This window comes from Mastigoproctus giganteus, chromosome 11, assembly GCF_048544385.1.
Source record: "Mastigoproctus giganteus isolate SK-2022 chromosome 11, ASM4854438v1, whole genome shotgun sequence".
NCBI classification, from domain to species: domain Eukaryota; kingdom Metazoa; phylum Arthropoda; class Arachnida; order Uropygi; family Thelyphonidae; genus Mastigoproctus; species Mastigoproctus giganteus.
In genome coordinates, this window is record NC_143585.1 from 2800958 (window position 1) to 2817942 (window position 16985).

A 16985-nucleotide genomic window follows, 5' to 3' on the forward strand; every position below is an offset into this window, starting at 1 on the left:
AAACTTTGACATTAAACATGATATACCTTCATCAATATCACTGATAAATACAGATTGATACATAGATAGTGGTTATACTCTTTGTATACCAGCCATACACAGAATGGTCTATCAGTTAAAAAGACTATTTTGAATAACTGCTGATGTAAGAATGTATAAGTTATTTGAAAAATAGTTTATAATTTTTTTTGGTTCAGAATAATTTGAACGTTGGAAAAGTACCGTGAGCTTGCAGTAAAGGAGTGGATTGAAATTTAAAGGAGAATGTGCTGAACATGGATATGGTGCAGAAGTTGCGTGCCGGTTCAAGAAGTTTTTTTGGACATAAAGGACCCATAATAAAGACCATAAAGCAAACTGTGATGTACGATGAAGTGGGAACATTGCACAATCTCCCAAAACCTAGGAATAACATCTGCCAATTTGGAACTTTTAAGAGAAGTCCGAAAAAATCTCAGCGAAAGTGAAGTCTGGAACATAAAATTACTAAAACGGGCCAAACGGAATTATAAATGATTTAAATACAAAGCTTGTCATTCCATTTTGCTTCAATGAGGACGACCCAAAAAGAAGACTGGAATTTTCCGAGCGATGTTTGGCCAGCCACGAGCGTTATACACCCAGATATCGGTGAAAATGTTTGCGGGTCGATGGAGCCACATTTAAACCGAATGTAAGTGTATTCATTACTCTCTTAACATAGCTCTCTATTTTCTTAGAGGGACTGTGACAAGAGAGAGCTACCTGAGACATCGACAAGACGAAATCATTCCGTTAATCAGACCAAAATCAATTTTCACCATTGATTTTTTTTATGCCCTGTGGAAAAATTGTCTACTAATAGGTAGAGAAAAAGTCACCAGATCGGTGGATCGGACGGCGAGGTTCCATTGAATGGTCCCCGAATTTAATAATACCCTGTGATTGCTTTTTGTAGGATTATTAAAAATAAAGTATTCAGTGATAAGCATAGGGTCTCTGCTGGAGCTTCAGCAATAAATAGTTGGAGAATCTGAAACCTTTTTTGAGGAACTGTGCCGTGTATCCAAAACTCTACAATTTGTAAAGTCCAAAATGGCGGTCATATCAAACACACGTAATTTTTTTGTTTGTTTTTTTAAGTTTGTGTATGTCCTTTTGATTGGCCTATCATTACTTCGGATATATATTTAAAATAGTGTGTTTTTATTTACAGTCAAACATGTTTCCTTACGTTTAGATCACTTATAGGCGGTGCTGAGAATCCTACATATGCGTTCAATCCCGTGCCATCAGGAAGTTTTAGGATTTTTAGGCGCATCAGCAACGTAGACCATAAATTGCATGTGTTCTGTAATTGGTTGATTTGCTGTTTGATGGACGAAAAACCAAAGTTTCCTGGAGAAAAATCATACTACCGTCTCCTGAGACCGACTAACTCGGCCACGTTATGAAAAAGACACATAAAAATTTCTCGCGTCATCCACGGGATGCGAACTCAGATCTTTTTCACCTGGTGTTGGGAGGACGGCGAGTCCACTAACTGTGCCATCGGATTAATGGCACCAGCAAAATACCGCCTCAAAGGAGATCAGCAAGCAATTACACCTCCAAATAGGAGACCGGCTATAACAATAAAAAAGATCTCTCACTTTGAGTGCCATCAAGAGTTATTTTGGAGCTGAACAGGATTGGCGAAAGATTCTCAGAAACTCTGGACAGTTGAAGAAGAGGAGGAATCAGGCGTTTTCTTCAGGATGGTTGTAGGATAATGGCTATTGAAGAGATATTAGTAGCTGTAGCAGACCAGTAAGACGATTTGTAATTCAATGAATTGTTTAGTTCTGTGTATTAGTTGTAGAATCCTGGATATCAGTGGCAATAATGACTTTTAAATACTGATTTGACAAAGACTCAAACGGCTGAATGTTTCACCGTTGAAGTTCAGAACACGAGGAGAATTTGATGACGAGTAGCTTCACTCGCATATCGTGTTATTTATGGAAGCTGAAGAGTATTCTTAACCTTAATAGCGCAAACGCTGTGCAGAAGTTAAAACCGAATAAAAAATAAAGAAATAAAATAAATGCGTCGTACATCTTTCGGTTCACCACAGAAGCAGGAAGTACAAGTGGACAGTTTAAACTGATATAATTCCTCATTAAGCGGTCCATGCCCTGTTAAAATGAAAGCAGTCAAAGAAAGAACCATGCTTTGATGACTCCAGTAGAGCGAAAAGTCACGTTTGGTATGATTTTTTGTAGGAAGTCAGGTCACCTATCTTGCCAGCAATGGATGAAATGCTCCAGCATTTCGATTTTTCAAGTTTGCGGTCGGTACAAACGTTTATTGCCATAACTCGAAAAGTAATCGGAATGCTACGTCAAATACAAAAGTCCTCCGAAGATGAGAGGAGAGAGAGAGAGAGTTCCGGCGATAATATGTAGTGTAGGAGCTGAGGCGGTGCAACAGGCACAGTTCGTAGGATCGCCGTCCTTCCCACACCGGTTGGAAAAGATCTGAGTTCAAGCCCCATCGATGACGTAAGGAATTTTCATGGGCCTTTTTTCACAACGTGGCTGAGTTAATTGGTCTCGGACTAGGGTAGTATGATTTTTTTCTCCTGGAAACTTTGCTGTCTCGTCCAGCAAACAGAAACTCGCCCTCAGAACACACCGCAACCTACGAACAGTATACACGGAGCAATATGGCCTTAGTCACTGATATTCCTAAAACCCTAGTACAACAACAACAACAACAAGAGGCGTATAAAACTACATGAAAACGGTAGACGGTGAAGAAAAGAGATCTTCTGGAAACATTCCCCCCCCCCACCTCCAACAAACTCTTCTAAACTTCTGGATTGTATGCGAAACGGAACATTCAAGTTAATGGGTTGGTCCAGTGTAAGACTACAAGAGTAGACTGGTAAATACAACAGTGTTCTTGTATGCTCTCTATCTTGTGAACTCCATTGGGCTCTTTTCACTCCAAGGCTGAGTTAGGCGGTGTCAAGACCGACCACACGGGAAAACTCAAGTTTTTGGTTCACCCGAGAACACACGAAATTTAAGGACACGCGGCAATGCAGATGGATTCGTTTTCGGGTGGTTATTTTAGTTTTCCTGAGATGACACTTACTTTGACTCCACGTTTTCGTCCGGGAGCATAAACAGAAATTTTATTTATTTTTTAAATTGAGAATTCGTCAATTACAAACTCACTTCACTCCCTATCGTACAGACATTGAGTTTTCACCGCGTGTCTTTCGTACAGTTCTTGGGCACATCCGAAGCAAAAGTATCTCTTGGAGGAAGGTCCTTCCGAACTAGCATTCTTTCATTTCAACTCTTTTATCACAACGAGTGCGAGCAACTGCATCAGTTCAGCGTACAAATTGTAGTTGGTAGATGGTGTAATTGGTAGATGGGTGCGTAATCCAATTCACGTTGGATTCCTTAAGATGCTTTTCCCCTTCTCCAATGACTTCGTGGACTTTTCAGTACTGCTGGAGATCGCGGAAGGAGGCACAGCACGCTGCGGTACTTCCACCGCGCGGGAAAGCAACGAGGGGTGAGCATTATACAATGCGCAGGTACAATGCGCGTGGGTATTGCGTCTACTTGAGCTCATAATGCGATATGCTCGATAACGACCACAAGCAGCCAAACTGCGAGTTTTGCAGCAAATAAAGCGCCATCTGTGCACATTTTCTTTTTGCGAGCAATCTTTGTTAAATTGACACGCGGGAACTGCGGAAAGGTTGCGCAATTCGTTTCCACTCGACTACGTGCAACGTACGCCGCTATTCCGACTTCGTCTTCTCCCCACCGAATTTTTTTTTCTTTCTTTCTTTCGACGTGGGTTCTTTGCCCTCTTGTATCGGCGCAAAGTTTAGCTGCCACTGGTGTTCGCGAGGTTAAAAAAAAGGCACAACGGCAGAGAGAGGTGCGACACTTCTACTCGCTTGGAAAGGCGGCGCACAAACTGAAAATGGCAGTTTTTCTCCGCCCGCAAATTCTGCAAATTTCGTCCGAACCAACGAATTCGGAGAATAACAAAAAATGTCGCCAGAAAACATCAATCGGAACGCGAATGTTTCCCCGACGGAGAAGCCATTTTGCGCAATATTCGGGCGTTTGCTGCGACTGTTCCGATCCGAGATGTGGAACACAGACGCGTGAAACTCTTTCCGATGTTGGCCGATGCCAAAAGTGTCGTTGAACCGGGGAAGATCAGTACGCGGCGAGATGTCGATTTTATTTTCTCCCGTTGCGCGACTTAAATCCGTTCCCATTTTAAACGGATCGAGAATCCACTTTCGACCAATTAGAGCGCGCAAATATTCGGAGGAAAGGCGCACTGGTGTAGCTGAAAATCGAGCCCACCCGCCCCCGAAAAACTGATCGCGGGTTCGGTTTTTCGGGGGGGAGGGGAGGAAAGCGCGTACTCGTGTATGCTTACCTTGAAGGGAAATTTACTGAATTTTCTTTTATTTCGAGAGCTCCACCCACTGAGACTTGTACGTGCGGAATCCGATCCAAACCGTGCAGATGGGACTCGGGCCAGAATGTCAATTCATTATTGTTAAGACGATTTTTTTTACCATAAAAGGATTCATAAACGGATTCAGCAGGAAGAACAGCCTTCTGCCACAAATAATAACGCCTTCACTGGCGTTATTAAATCATACACGGCCCTCAAAAAAAAAGTATATGTTCACCCTAGTTTTCGTAGTCCACTGGACCCTCCCGAATAAACAACTGATTCAGACCGCTACATAAAGAAGGCGTACGAGCTACACAAGCTAGTTGTACTCGCCACCGCAGGTATTCGCGCAATTTCTGGCAATGGTAGGACAAATAAAGATTATTTACAATCCAAAGCAGACCGTTGATGATTTATGGTGAAATAGAAGTGTGACAGTCCATAGTCCAGCAAAGCGCGACAAGACAACGAAGCTCACTAAGTGCTACCGCAGAGAACTCGGAACAGGAGGGTGGCAATCTCGTCAGACTTCTTCGCAACTCGATTTAATGTTCAATAGGCGTCTAATGCTCAATAGGCGTCTAACCTTAAAGTAAGAACCCACTGCGAACACACTACATAGCTTCACAGCATCCGCTTACCCAGGAACGTGGCAGTACAAAGCACAATCTCACTACCAAACAGCTATCAGCGATTTCGCTTTCCACACTGCAATGAAAGCCGTAATTGGTCCAGGGAACAGTGGAAATCTGTTCTGTGGAGCGATCACACGCCTATATGAAGTAACCCTAATAAAATGAATAGATGAGGTAGTTCTCGGATAACCGTTCCCAGCAGCTGTCCTGGGTAGCGCAAGGGGTCATTGCTCTTAATGATCGTTGCTCTAGTTACGACAGTCAATTGCTTTTTTTTGTTAGAAAGTCTACCCTAGAAGGTGGAAAATGTCATACTGCCAAAAATCAATTTGGACCGTTTGGTGTGTATAAAGCTTTGAGAGAAATGTGGACATTGAGCATGATTGGCTATGCAGAAACAATGGAGCTGGATGAAAAAAAAGTCATTTTAACGCCATGTACTTAGATCTCTGAACATTTACAGAACCTTCAGAACTTAGATTTTGAGACCGTTCCACATAAAAGACTGCTTTATGAACTGGAGCATTGTGGCATTGTGGGCAAGTTACTGCTCTGCACAAACGGATGATTGAAGGGGTTCAGATGGTTCAGTTGAAAGAAAGTGGTTATTAGTGGGTACTGTTCATTTTGGAACAAGAATCATTTAACCTGCTTCTCAATAACTGACGCTATCAATTTTTGGTTCCATGAGACAAACAGTTTAACTGACGGTTCAACGCCAGTTAATAAAGCTATTGCTTTTTTTCCCTTACTTTTTCTTAGAGAAATAAAAAGCTGCCCTCATAGTCATCTGCTTGATTCCCATCACTTCTCCAATGTAGAATACGCCCTCCCTCACTCCTCAGAAATATCAAACCGAAGAAGAATAAAGTCTCCTCTCAGCAGTTCCTTCTAAGTCTTCAAAATCTTCAGGGCTTTTTGTTGCCACCATTTCACTTTAATCTTCCATACATCTTTATGGATGACATGGGCAGAACTTTGAAATAGGATCATGACCTCTGCAAAATAGATGAACTATTAGCCAACACGGCACCACCTCTCTTCTATTGGTTTCAAAGAAATTAAAGTATTTGTTCCATATTCCCCTATATAACAAACAAAACTATTTTTGACAAACTTATCCAACCAAATGCAGGCACCGTAAAGCAGTTCTCATTTCAGTCCTGATTAATTAGAACCTCGTACTTGTAATCAGCAATGACCATCCTAACAGTCCGAGAGACTTTTCTTGGAAGTTGTCAAAAGGCTAACCACGTCAGACTAATCACTTCTGTTAATTGATTCAGATGAAGGAAAAGAAACCTCTAACAGATCACAATCTGATGTTAAAGGACACTCGCCTTCGGGAAAGATCCAAATTTAATATCACTGTATAAGTTTTTTAAAGCAAAGCAACTTTAAACGAACATCACATTCGTGTTTAATGATGCTGTGTGCAAACAAATCTGTGTGTTGGCCATGGAATCACTAGAAACTGAACAACTCGGGAATTTTTCATGGAAAAGCTTAAAGAAAGATTGAGAAGAGATACATCTTACCAAATTCATGCGTGAAGACGCTTTTTATCAACGATATATTTGCTGTAATTCTGAAAGATCAACAAGATGATATTCTGATTTACCTGAGCCAAATTTTACCGTAGAAAGAGGATGTGAGTGGAACGTTCGTTTTTAAACGTTGATACACGGAGCGAATAGTCAATTATAAACTAATGTTTGTAGAAAAACTAGTTGCCGCTCAATTCACTGGTTATTCTGCCTGTCACACTCCAACCCATAAGAATAGGATGCAGCTCCACTTTCGTGGCTATGGCTTGGTTACACCGTAGCAAAGGAACTCATAGAATACTAAAAGTAAATCGGGTACGGAGAAATCTGCGCACTTGTGGTTTCCCAAATTGGATTCTTGACAAATACAATGTCTTGACTAGTCAGGGACTCAGACAAGGAGCATGCTCGGCCAACGCCAGGGCTGCTCGTGTTCCATTTATCCTGAGTATCTCAGAAAGTAGCCAGAATACTTAAAGAACGCAACATTTAATGTAGGATAACAACCAGGCAGAAAGCCATATTTCCCCTTTTAAATCCCCGCTCCAGAAATGTTCAGGTGTGGGAGATTTAAATGGTGTTTTATATTCTTACATTCTTATTACAGTATACCTGTTCGGGAGTGGTGCAATTTATAAAATTGAATATTTAGAATGTAACATCGGCGAGGCGAACAGACAGCTTATGGACCGATTGGAAAACCGCGTAGATGCGGATTTCAGTCCGCATTGCTTACAGCAATAAATAAATATGAAAGAGTTACCATTAAGATTAAGGTTAGTTTACACACACGCGGGTAATTTACACACACACCCTGGTGAAATATGGTCTAAGACGCTGATGCACTGTCAAGCCAATAGCAGCTGAACTCGACACTCTTTATTAGTAAAAAAAGATTTATGAAGTTTAGAAACGTTAAAGGAAATATGGCGAGACGCAATGGGAATGTTCCTGACGGGCTCAGCAATAATCTGAAATGTTTGTAAATATCAGCCATGAAAACTCTCATTCCCAGGAGAATAATTCCATAACTGAAGTCGATTGAGAGAAGTTCCTCTTTCAAGGGAAGAATGAAGTCGTCGTAAATAGTGGAATCAATTTTTAAATTAAGATTTTCAGTGACCCACGCTACGGAATCTAGATGGTCGACTTTATCTGATGATGGCAAAAAATAAACACGGACGGCATCGCGAAAAAGGCCCAAAAACATTAAGAAGAGGTGGCAAGATGATACTAAATCTCGGGGCATATACTGCCGTGAAGGGAATTTGTCTCTCACCAATGTAACACTTATGTATCTTGGTAGGACAAATAAAGAATTATTTATTTATAACAGTTAAGCGGGTAAATTACACATAATAAATGAATGTGATTCCGATATTTAGTTTCATTGCAAAAAGAAAAAAAAAAGAAAAGTCAAATGAAATTATGTTGAGTTTGTGAAATCATCTTCCAAGCGGTATCAAAAAAAAAAAAAAAAAAAGGAATGGCCATTAAAAGGAAAATAAGTACACAATATTAAAATACGTGTTTGTTTTCACTTAGGGTCAGATGCTGTCAGGCGGAGAGATTCATTATCATCACTCGTAGAAAAGCTACTGCTTTCTACAGACCGCACTTCCTTCCCCCTTCCTCTTTCGGGATATTTCTAGCCGCACTACTGGTCAGAGATTACCAAGATGACAAGCTGTTGGCAAATAGTTCAACGAGTTGGAAACGTTCCAGTAATCAGAAAGACAAGGCACAGTTGGATCACCTTCCACTCAATTTGCAGAAAGCGCAGCTGAACTGTAATGATTAGCGTACTCCAATATGTGAAGAGTACTTCGGTATTTTAAACGTCATCCTGAGAAAAGTACTACGCAGTCGGCCACCTGGCAAAACGATGCGCAGTTGAGCTGTGGCAGTGCATGTGCCGTGACCATACTCGTATACGTCATTTTCTCAGTATTTCCAGAAAAAGAAATGTTCGGTTACTTTGAGAAAACACTGATAGAAATGGGCGAGACTGTCGTCCCCCACCCTCCGCTGCCATCATTTACCAGGAGTGGGCCGGCACGAAATTTTGTGTGCTGATGTTCTAAACTGGCGACTTCCTTTTAGTATTTTTAAACATTTTCGCTCAGATTCAGCCCACGTAAATTCGCCACATTATCCACATGGCCAGTCCACCCCCATCAAGGATGACAGGTGACCTTGTGGCCTTCTTCGGTCCATGTCTCCTTCGAACTGTCCCAGTTTCTCCTTCTGCCTTTATTTTAGGATCTTCTTGGGTAGTCTTTTATTGCCCATTCGTTGTGTGGCCTATCCATGTTTGTCTGTTCCCTCTATTATTGGATCTATGTTCAGAGCCCTTTGCATATTCACTGACTTCCTTTTTTTTAAATTTTTTATCTGCTAAATAATGGCCACCTGTTTAAAAATATCATTTCTGTTCTTTCGATTAGGTTTCATTTGAAATTTCTTTTACACGAAAAACATTTTTATAAGAAATTTCTTAATTTAAAGCCGTTTTTGTTAGCGACCCCTTTTACTAAGAAGAGCATTATGTTTAAGAACTTTTAACTGATTTAAAACTCATTAGCCTTAAAAATATCAATATATAAAATTTCTGAATTTCCAGTTGCTTCCTGAGGAAATAAAATTTCCTCAGAAGCAACCTATTTATTAAATAGGTTACGTCCTATTTAATAAATAGGACGTAAGAATTGCTTAATACTTATCAATCCTTCTAGTAAATCCTATCATATTCCTCTCCCCTTGAATGCAAAACTGGTGGTTTTCAAGATCTCACAGATCCCATGCTTCCAGTAGCGACATCCATGTAATACATGAGCTTTGAATGAATTGCCATTCAAAGCCCTAAACACCCCTGCTGATAATGCTTATTGAAGGAGTTGGACAGACCCACAGCCCGTCCAGGGATTTAATAAATAGGACAGAAAACAAACAACAGGTGATCCAAATAGATAGTAAGCCCATTAATGTGGTAGATCAAAGCTTATCATTACTTGTCTAATTCTTTCATTATTTGTACTTCAGCTTAGCAGAAAATGCAAGGTGGTGGGAAGTAAACAATCAAAATATCTGAACAACCTGATATTAGCATTAGCAGGGGGCACATGATGCAAGAAAGCAAGCTTATTCAGCATCAGCCAAAAAAAAAAAAAAACAACACAGACCCTTCTCATTTCACCCATCCACTCGCTCCAAATGTTTGTCTTGTTCTGCCTTGAATTTATTTAGGCTATCAACTTCCACAACAAGGGATGGAAGTTTGTTCCAGCAATCAACCACCCGATGGCTAAAGGCAAACTTCCGCACGTCTATCCTACATCTGTCTTTCCTCAATTTGAATTTATGCCCTCTCAGGCGATTATTCTGAGCAAGAGGAAGAATCCCATCAGCATTGAGCATGCTCAAACCATTCAAGGCTTTATACACTTCTATCAGATCACCACTCTGGTGCCTAGTCTCCAGACACTGTAATTTGAAAAACTTAAGCCTTTCTTCGTAAGTGCAACCCTTTGTTCCATTCACTAATCTTGTTGCCCTTCTCTATACTCGTTCCAACAGCGCTACATCCTTCTTGAAATGAGGCCTCCAGACCTGTATACAGTACTCAAGGTGTGGCCTGACCATTGCCTTATACAAACGAATAATCACCTCCTTATCCCTTCTAGAAAAATTCCTGTATATCATTGACAAGACACCATGAGCTACTCTTTCAGACCGTCTGAACTGCTCAGAAAACTTCATATCTGCCTACACAATTACTCCCAGGTCCTTTTCATTCTCTACCACTATCAGTGTGGTACCACACTGACAATTAGCATTAGTACTAAAAAAAACTTCCCACATCGTTTGTCCATTCCCTCTAAGTTTCTATAGTTCTTCCTCGAATTTGTTCAAACCGACATTCACAACAACAGATGGCAAATTTTTACAATCAACCAAGCGCTGGCTGAAGGCAAAGCGACGCATATCTATCCTGCTACCACCCTTCCTCAATTTGAATTGACGCTCCCTTATGTGTGTATATGTAGTTTCAGCAAGAGGAAGAGGAAGGATCCCATCAGCATTCAGCTTACTCAATCCATTCAAGGCCTCAAACACCTCAATAAGATCTCCTTGCAGGTGCCTGGTCTCCAGATGCTGTAATTTGCAGAACTGAAAGCTGCTTTGTGCTTTGGTACGAGCACCCTTTTTGTTCCTTTCACACCTTCACCAATCTGGTTGCCCTTCTTTGCACCCGTTCCAGCAGCTCTATCTTCTTCCTAAAATGAGGCCACCAGACCTGTATGCAGTACCTGTACTTAAGATGTGGACTAACCATTGCCTTATACAAAGGGATAATCACCTCCTCCCCTTATCCCGCTAGCAAAGTTTCTGTACATTATTGACAAAACTCTGTGAGTTGTCCTAGCAGCCTGTCTGCACTACTCAGAGAATTTGATGTCTGACTGCACAACTACTCCCATATCTTTTTCATTTTCCATTACCGTTAAGTACCACACAGTTGATAAGTTACTCTGAAATGATTACTTCTACCCATATGAAGTACTTTGCATTTGTCAATGTTAAATTTCAATTGCCATTTCTCGGACCACTGATCCAATTTTCCTAGATTTTGTTGCAGTAGCTCAACCTGATGACTGTCGTTCCAACCTTTGTATCATCACCACCCTTCCAATCTTTGTATGATATGCAAACTTGGACATTAAGATTGATAAATTTTCATCAATACCATTAATAAATATAGAAAACAACAATGGACCCAACACCAAGCCCTGAGGAACTCCACTAATAACATTATTTAAAAAAATAATAATAATAAAATAAAACTGTAAATCACTATTCTTTATGTTTAACCGCTAGCATTACTATTGTTATGGTTACTGCACTCGTGCTCAATGTACCACCATCTTATTACTAGTGAATGCAAGAAAGATGTAATTATGTTCTTGTTTTATTGTTTTTTTGACAGAATAATTTAGTGTATATTAGTATTAGTATTAGTAACGGCCGCATGGTGCAAGAAAGCCTATGGCTTATGCTGCACCAGCCAAAAAAAAAAAAAAAAAAATCCGAACAAAACAATGATAGAAACAAAAAATAAAAAACATAAATAAAATAAATAAATAAATAATAATAATTAATAAATAAAATAAAATAAAAAATAAATAAAAAGGAAATTAAACCTATCATCCTATGCGCTTCCCTTACCCGAAAGTACTATCCAGATGACCTTTGAATTTCCCCAAACTGTCAGCCTCTACCACCCATGAAGGCAACTTATTCCACTAATTTATAACTCGCTGGCTAAAATAAAACTTCCTGCAGTCCAATCTAAACATTTCCCCCCGTAACTCGAATTTATGTCCCCTAGTTCTAACATCATTTATAATCTTGAAAATTTCGTCCTCATTCATTTTACTGATGCTTTAAACACCTCAATCAAATCTCCTCTAAGGTGTCTAGTTTCCAAACTCTGCAACCCACATATTCGAAGTCTTTCTTCATAAGGACGCCCTTTTGCCGATCTCATCAGGCGAGTTACCCTTCTTTACACCCTTTCAAGAAGCTCGATGTCTTTCTTTAGGTGCGGTTTCCATACTTGAACACAGTATTCCAAGTGTGGTCTGACAAAAGCCTTATATAATGGGATTATCACGTCCCTATCTCTACTTGCAAAAGTTCGATAGATCATCGATAGGACACCATGGGCCTTCCTTGCAACCTGTTTACAATGCTCAGAGAATTTCATGTCTGACCGTATCGTAACGCCTAAGTCCCTTTCCTCCAAGTCCCTACTGGGTTTAGTTGAACTCCACCAAGTGAATAAGTTATTTTGGGATTACTGTTTCACTTTGTTGGATTAAAGCATAGCTGCCATTTATCTGACCATTCCTGAAGTCTATCTAGGTCTCTCTGAAGAAGTCTAGGTCTGTCATCAACTATTCTACCAATTTTAGCAGGCATCTGCAAATTTAGACATCACGCCCTCTATCCCTTCATCGATGCCGTTTATGAAAATTAAACACAACAGTGGTCCTAATACTGATCCTTGGGGAACCGCACTTCTTACATCAACCCAATCTGAGGAATAGCCATTTATCACAACCCTCTGCCTCCTGCCCTGAAGCCATCCTTCTATCCATCTAAGGATTTTCCCAGTGATTCCAACCTGTTCCAGCTTATAAAGCAACCGCTCATGTGGGACTGAGTCAAAAGCTTTGCTGAAATCTAAATAAACAATGTCGAAATTATTCCCTAAATCCAGCTCGTGAGTGACCCTTTCGAAATAGCGAACCAGATTTGTTAAACATGATTTTCCCTTTACAAAACCATGCTGAGTATCCTTGACAATTTCAATTCGATCCAAATGATCCTGAATTCCACCCTTGATCAATGCCTCCATGATTTTCCCTACTACTGAAGTCAGACTGACAGGTCGATAATTTCCCACTTCACTTTTAGAGCCACCCTTATGTATGGGAGATACATTTGCACTTTTCCAATCCAAGGGAATCTCCCCAGAGTCTAGTGATGCTCGCATAACCAGCCTCAGTGGTTCAATGCACTCGCTTGCCGCCTCTCTCAAGATTATAGGGTATATTCCATCAACTCCAGGAGCCTTACTGGTCTGTAGGCTCGAAAGTTTTTTTAAATAATCTTGCGAAATTTCAATATCATTAATTACATATTTTTTAACTTCGCTCTCACAATTTCCCATTGCCACCCACAAAAGGCTTTTCATTTGTAAATATCGATGTAAAATAACTGTTGAGTTCATCTGCAACGGCAGCTGGTGTATTTATTACTATCCCCTTTCCCTTACATAAAGGTCCGATCTGGTTTGTCCTGCTTTTCTTGGCATTTATATATGTGAAGAATTCTTTATCCCCCCCCGTTTGCTCTGTTTGCTAGTGAAATTTATTAGCAAACTTCATTTATTTTAATTTATTTAATATTTATTTTTTTAATTAATTTAATTTAATTTTATTTTATTTATTTATTTTTTTTATTTTATATTAATAATTTAATTTATTTAATTTATTTTATTTTAATTTATTTAATTAAATTAATTTAATTTATTTAATTTAATATTATAATTTAATAATATATATTAATAATTTAATTTATTTAAAATTTATTTATTTAATAAATAAATTTATTAGTGATATTTATTAATGGCATTGCGTTCCAATTGCAGGTGACCATGGCAGACAGAGACGCAGCAGAGAGAGCCGTAAAAGACGCCAATCCCATAATCGATGGGAGGAAAGCGAATGTAAATTTAGCGTATTTAGGGGCCAAACCGAGGATTAATGCTCAGAACGGTAAGAACTTTTCGGATCATTTCATTCCTTCTGCTACATCCAACCTGATGGACAGTACATTTTGATAATTTTGTTCTAAACATTGATAAATTTTGTTCTTTCTACTCCAACGTGTCCCTTGCATGTCAGCTGGATAACAGAAACATTTCCATTCCTTGCAAGAAACACTGTTCACTGCGCACGTCGAGCCGGGTTTCTTGATTATCTTCATGAAATCTATTCCAGATGCTCTTTTGACTGCGCAGAAAGCCAACATTCGGAAAAAAAAAGAGAATATTTTCAAGTGGAGTCAATAATTTAGTGGACAAATGTGAGTCTGCTGCAATAATACTCGGCACACCTCGTGTTTTTTTTTGTAAGCATTTGAGGCAATTTGTAAAGTGGTTTCTTCACCGTCCTCCCACACCGGGTGGAAAAGGCCGGGGTTAGAATCCCACCGACGATTCTAGGAACTTTAACGGGCTTTTTTCACTGCGTGGCTGAGTTAGTCGGTCTCAGGATAGATAGCAAGGTTTTGTCCCCCAGAAACTGGGTTTTTCTCGTCCAGCAAAATAGGCAAATAGACTAGAGAACACATGCAATTTACAGACACAAATATGGATTTATAAATTACGGGTAACCCTAATATATATATATATATATACAAATTTTTTTGTATATATATATTTTTTTTGTCCACAACCGGAATGATTCCCGTACTAGTTCTTCACCTCCTGCTCTACTGATCGGTCTCGTGCGTAGCACAGTCGGAAGGATCTCCGTCCTTTCCACACCCATGGAAAAGACCTCAGTTCGAATCCCATCGATGAGAGTAGGAATTTTTATGGGTCTTCTTTTCAACTTGTCTCAGTTATTTATTTATTTATTGATCCGGTTGACTTCAAGTTACAACCGCCCCTTGTACGGGGTACAAGCCCGTACAAGGGGCGGTTGTACGGGCTTGCACCCCGTACAATATGGTGAACATTGTGAATATTCCCCAATATTGTGAATATTGGGGAGTATTCGCAATGCAGAGGACAAAAATATTTCCAGTTCAGTAATGAAGGAAATGCGTATGTTCATATAAAAATGTTCTTCTTCATTGCTGGGTGTCTTCGTAGAGGAGCATTCGCAACACTAAAATTTACTAACTTCGCATCCACCCGAGTGTCCTGATGACAGCGTGACTGAGAGTGAGTAAAAGACTATGCGGTTGTTCCAGCTAGTTGTGTTGTCACTCAGTTGGTAGATGGGCTTTCTGTACGCCTTAATGGAGCGCAGTTTTTAACAGTTAGTCCGAAGCCGGTTTGGGGTTTCGATGGTATTTAGTAGGAACATCTTCTTTAAACTTTTCGAGGAGTTTAGATTAGAGCGAAGTGGCTCGATTTGCAGGCTGCACGATTGACTCTGACTTCGTGGGTGTGAGATGATGCCTGTAGGTACTGGCGCATCATATCTTCCTGTCAATAGCTTGGCCAGGATATGAACATTTGTCCAAATGTCAATAAACATCAACGGTGTCCACTCCATATTTGAGTACAAAATGACTCTGGAGACAAATTGGAAAATCTTGTTTAGCCACCTGAGTATCCATTATTCCATGTTTAGGAAGGTTTTAACGTACGTTTCAGGAGCTGAGGACCAGATGACCGAAGCATATGGGACAAGGTGGTGGTGTGTGTGTGTTTGTTTTAATTTCAGTCTCCAGGGTTCCCCCTAAATACCGCTGTAGCATCTGAAAAGGCAAAAAAGCCCAGGCCGGCAAGTGTGTGTATGTAGTGTGTAAGTAAGTGTGGTACTATGTTGAGTGTTGAGTGCTGTGTGTGTGTGTGTGTGTGTGTGTGTATACTGTGTCGGGGTGGTTCCCAGGCATATGCCCATCTCCACCTAATTCTTTAAATAAAACAGATAACTGTAAAGTGGGCCTGAAACATAGCTAAGAAATTGAATATTCAAAACAAGAGCATTTTTAGATATAAATTACACTAATTATATCTAAAGAAAAATAGTCAAATTTTGTATAGGAAAGGTTAAACTTGTATTAAAGAAATGTTTATGAACTTAGTATGTTGTTTATGTCAGGTCACTCTGCCATCAGGAAACAGCTGATATCTTCAGCTGTAGGCTGATGCCCGACCCTGGGCACGTGGAGCCGGACCTGTCTCTACTATTGTATACTGAAGTGCAAGGCACTAACCTGCACCCAACAGAGGAAGTGCAATACTGTTCTGCAATACTTCGCAGCCAGGGGACAGAGGACATCTGGTCCCCTACCCCCTGACCCCCAACCTTGGCGACGAGGAGGCTCGCCAGGGACAACTTTCGTTACCAGAGACATTTACTGAGGCTATTAGGCAAGCCTGGGAGCCCCAAGGTGTTTAGGGAAAGGAAGTGGAGATAAGAATGAGAAGTATGGGGATTGGACGGAAAGGGAAGGGAAAGTTGGATATAAGATAAGGGGAAGAAGAATAGACATCCCCTGAAATAGAAGAGAAAAGTTTACAATAGTAAAAAGAAATAGTGTATGGTGAACTATATTCTATTACATTTAAACTCTAATCTAAAGATACTAGCGTATGGGACAACCGGAGTTGGGGGGAAGAAACACATCTAACAATGTATTCCTTCATCACGTGAGCATTTTAAACCCCAGCCAATTCTTGCCATAGGCGCCGGATGGCGGCTAGTCTTTTCTTCCTGGTGGTAGTGAAATACTCGGTGAAATACTCAGTCCACATATTTGTTGTCCAGGTAATTCCCAGTTCCTTGTGATGATCGACTTTTTGGATGAGTTGGCCATTTAAGAGAATGGTGATATTTTGTATTTTATGCTTGCAGAAGAGCATCTGGGCATGATAAGAATGATAAGGGTCTAATTGATAGCAACACCTCTTCAGCCCATTATCGTGCAGTTTACCTTTCTTCGGCACACGCACTTTCTCAATGTAAGGATCGCCCATCCATAGGCAAATACAATCTCACTGTAGTACCACGCAAATCCACGTTATTTA

General features: G+C 40.2%; 1 protein-coding gene across 1 annotated transcript in view; it reads left to right on the forward strand.

Moving 5' to 3' along the window:
* LOC150077647 (RNA-binding protein 24-like) overlaps positions 1-16985 on the forward strand; it is a 115123-nt gene that overhangs the window by 29446 nt on the left and 68692 nt on the right. The window contains exon 2 of the mRNA XM_090384250.1: positions 13866-13992. Coding sequence (XP_090240376.1) covers positions 13866-13992 — 127 coding nt within the window. The remainder of the gene's footprint in view (positions 1-13865; positions 13993-16985) is intronic.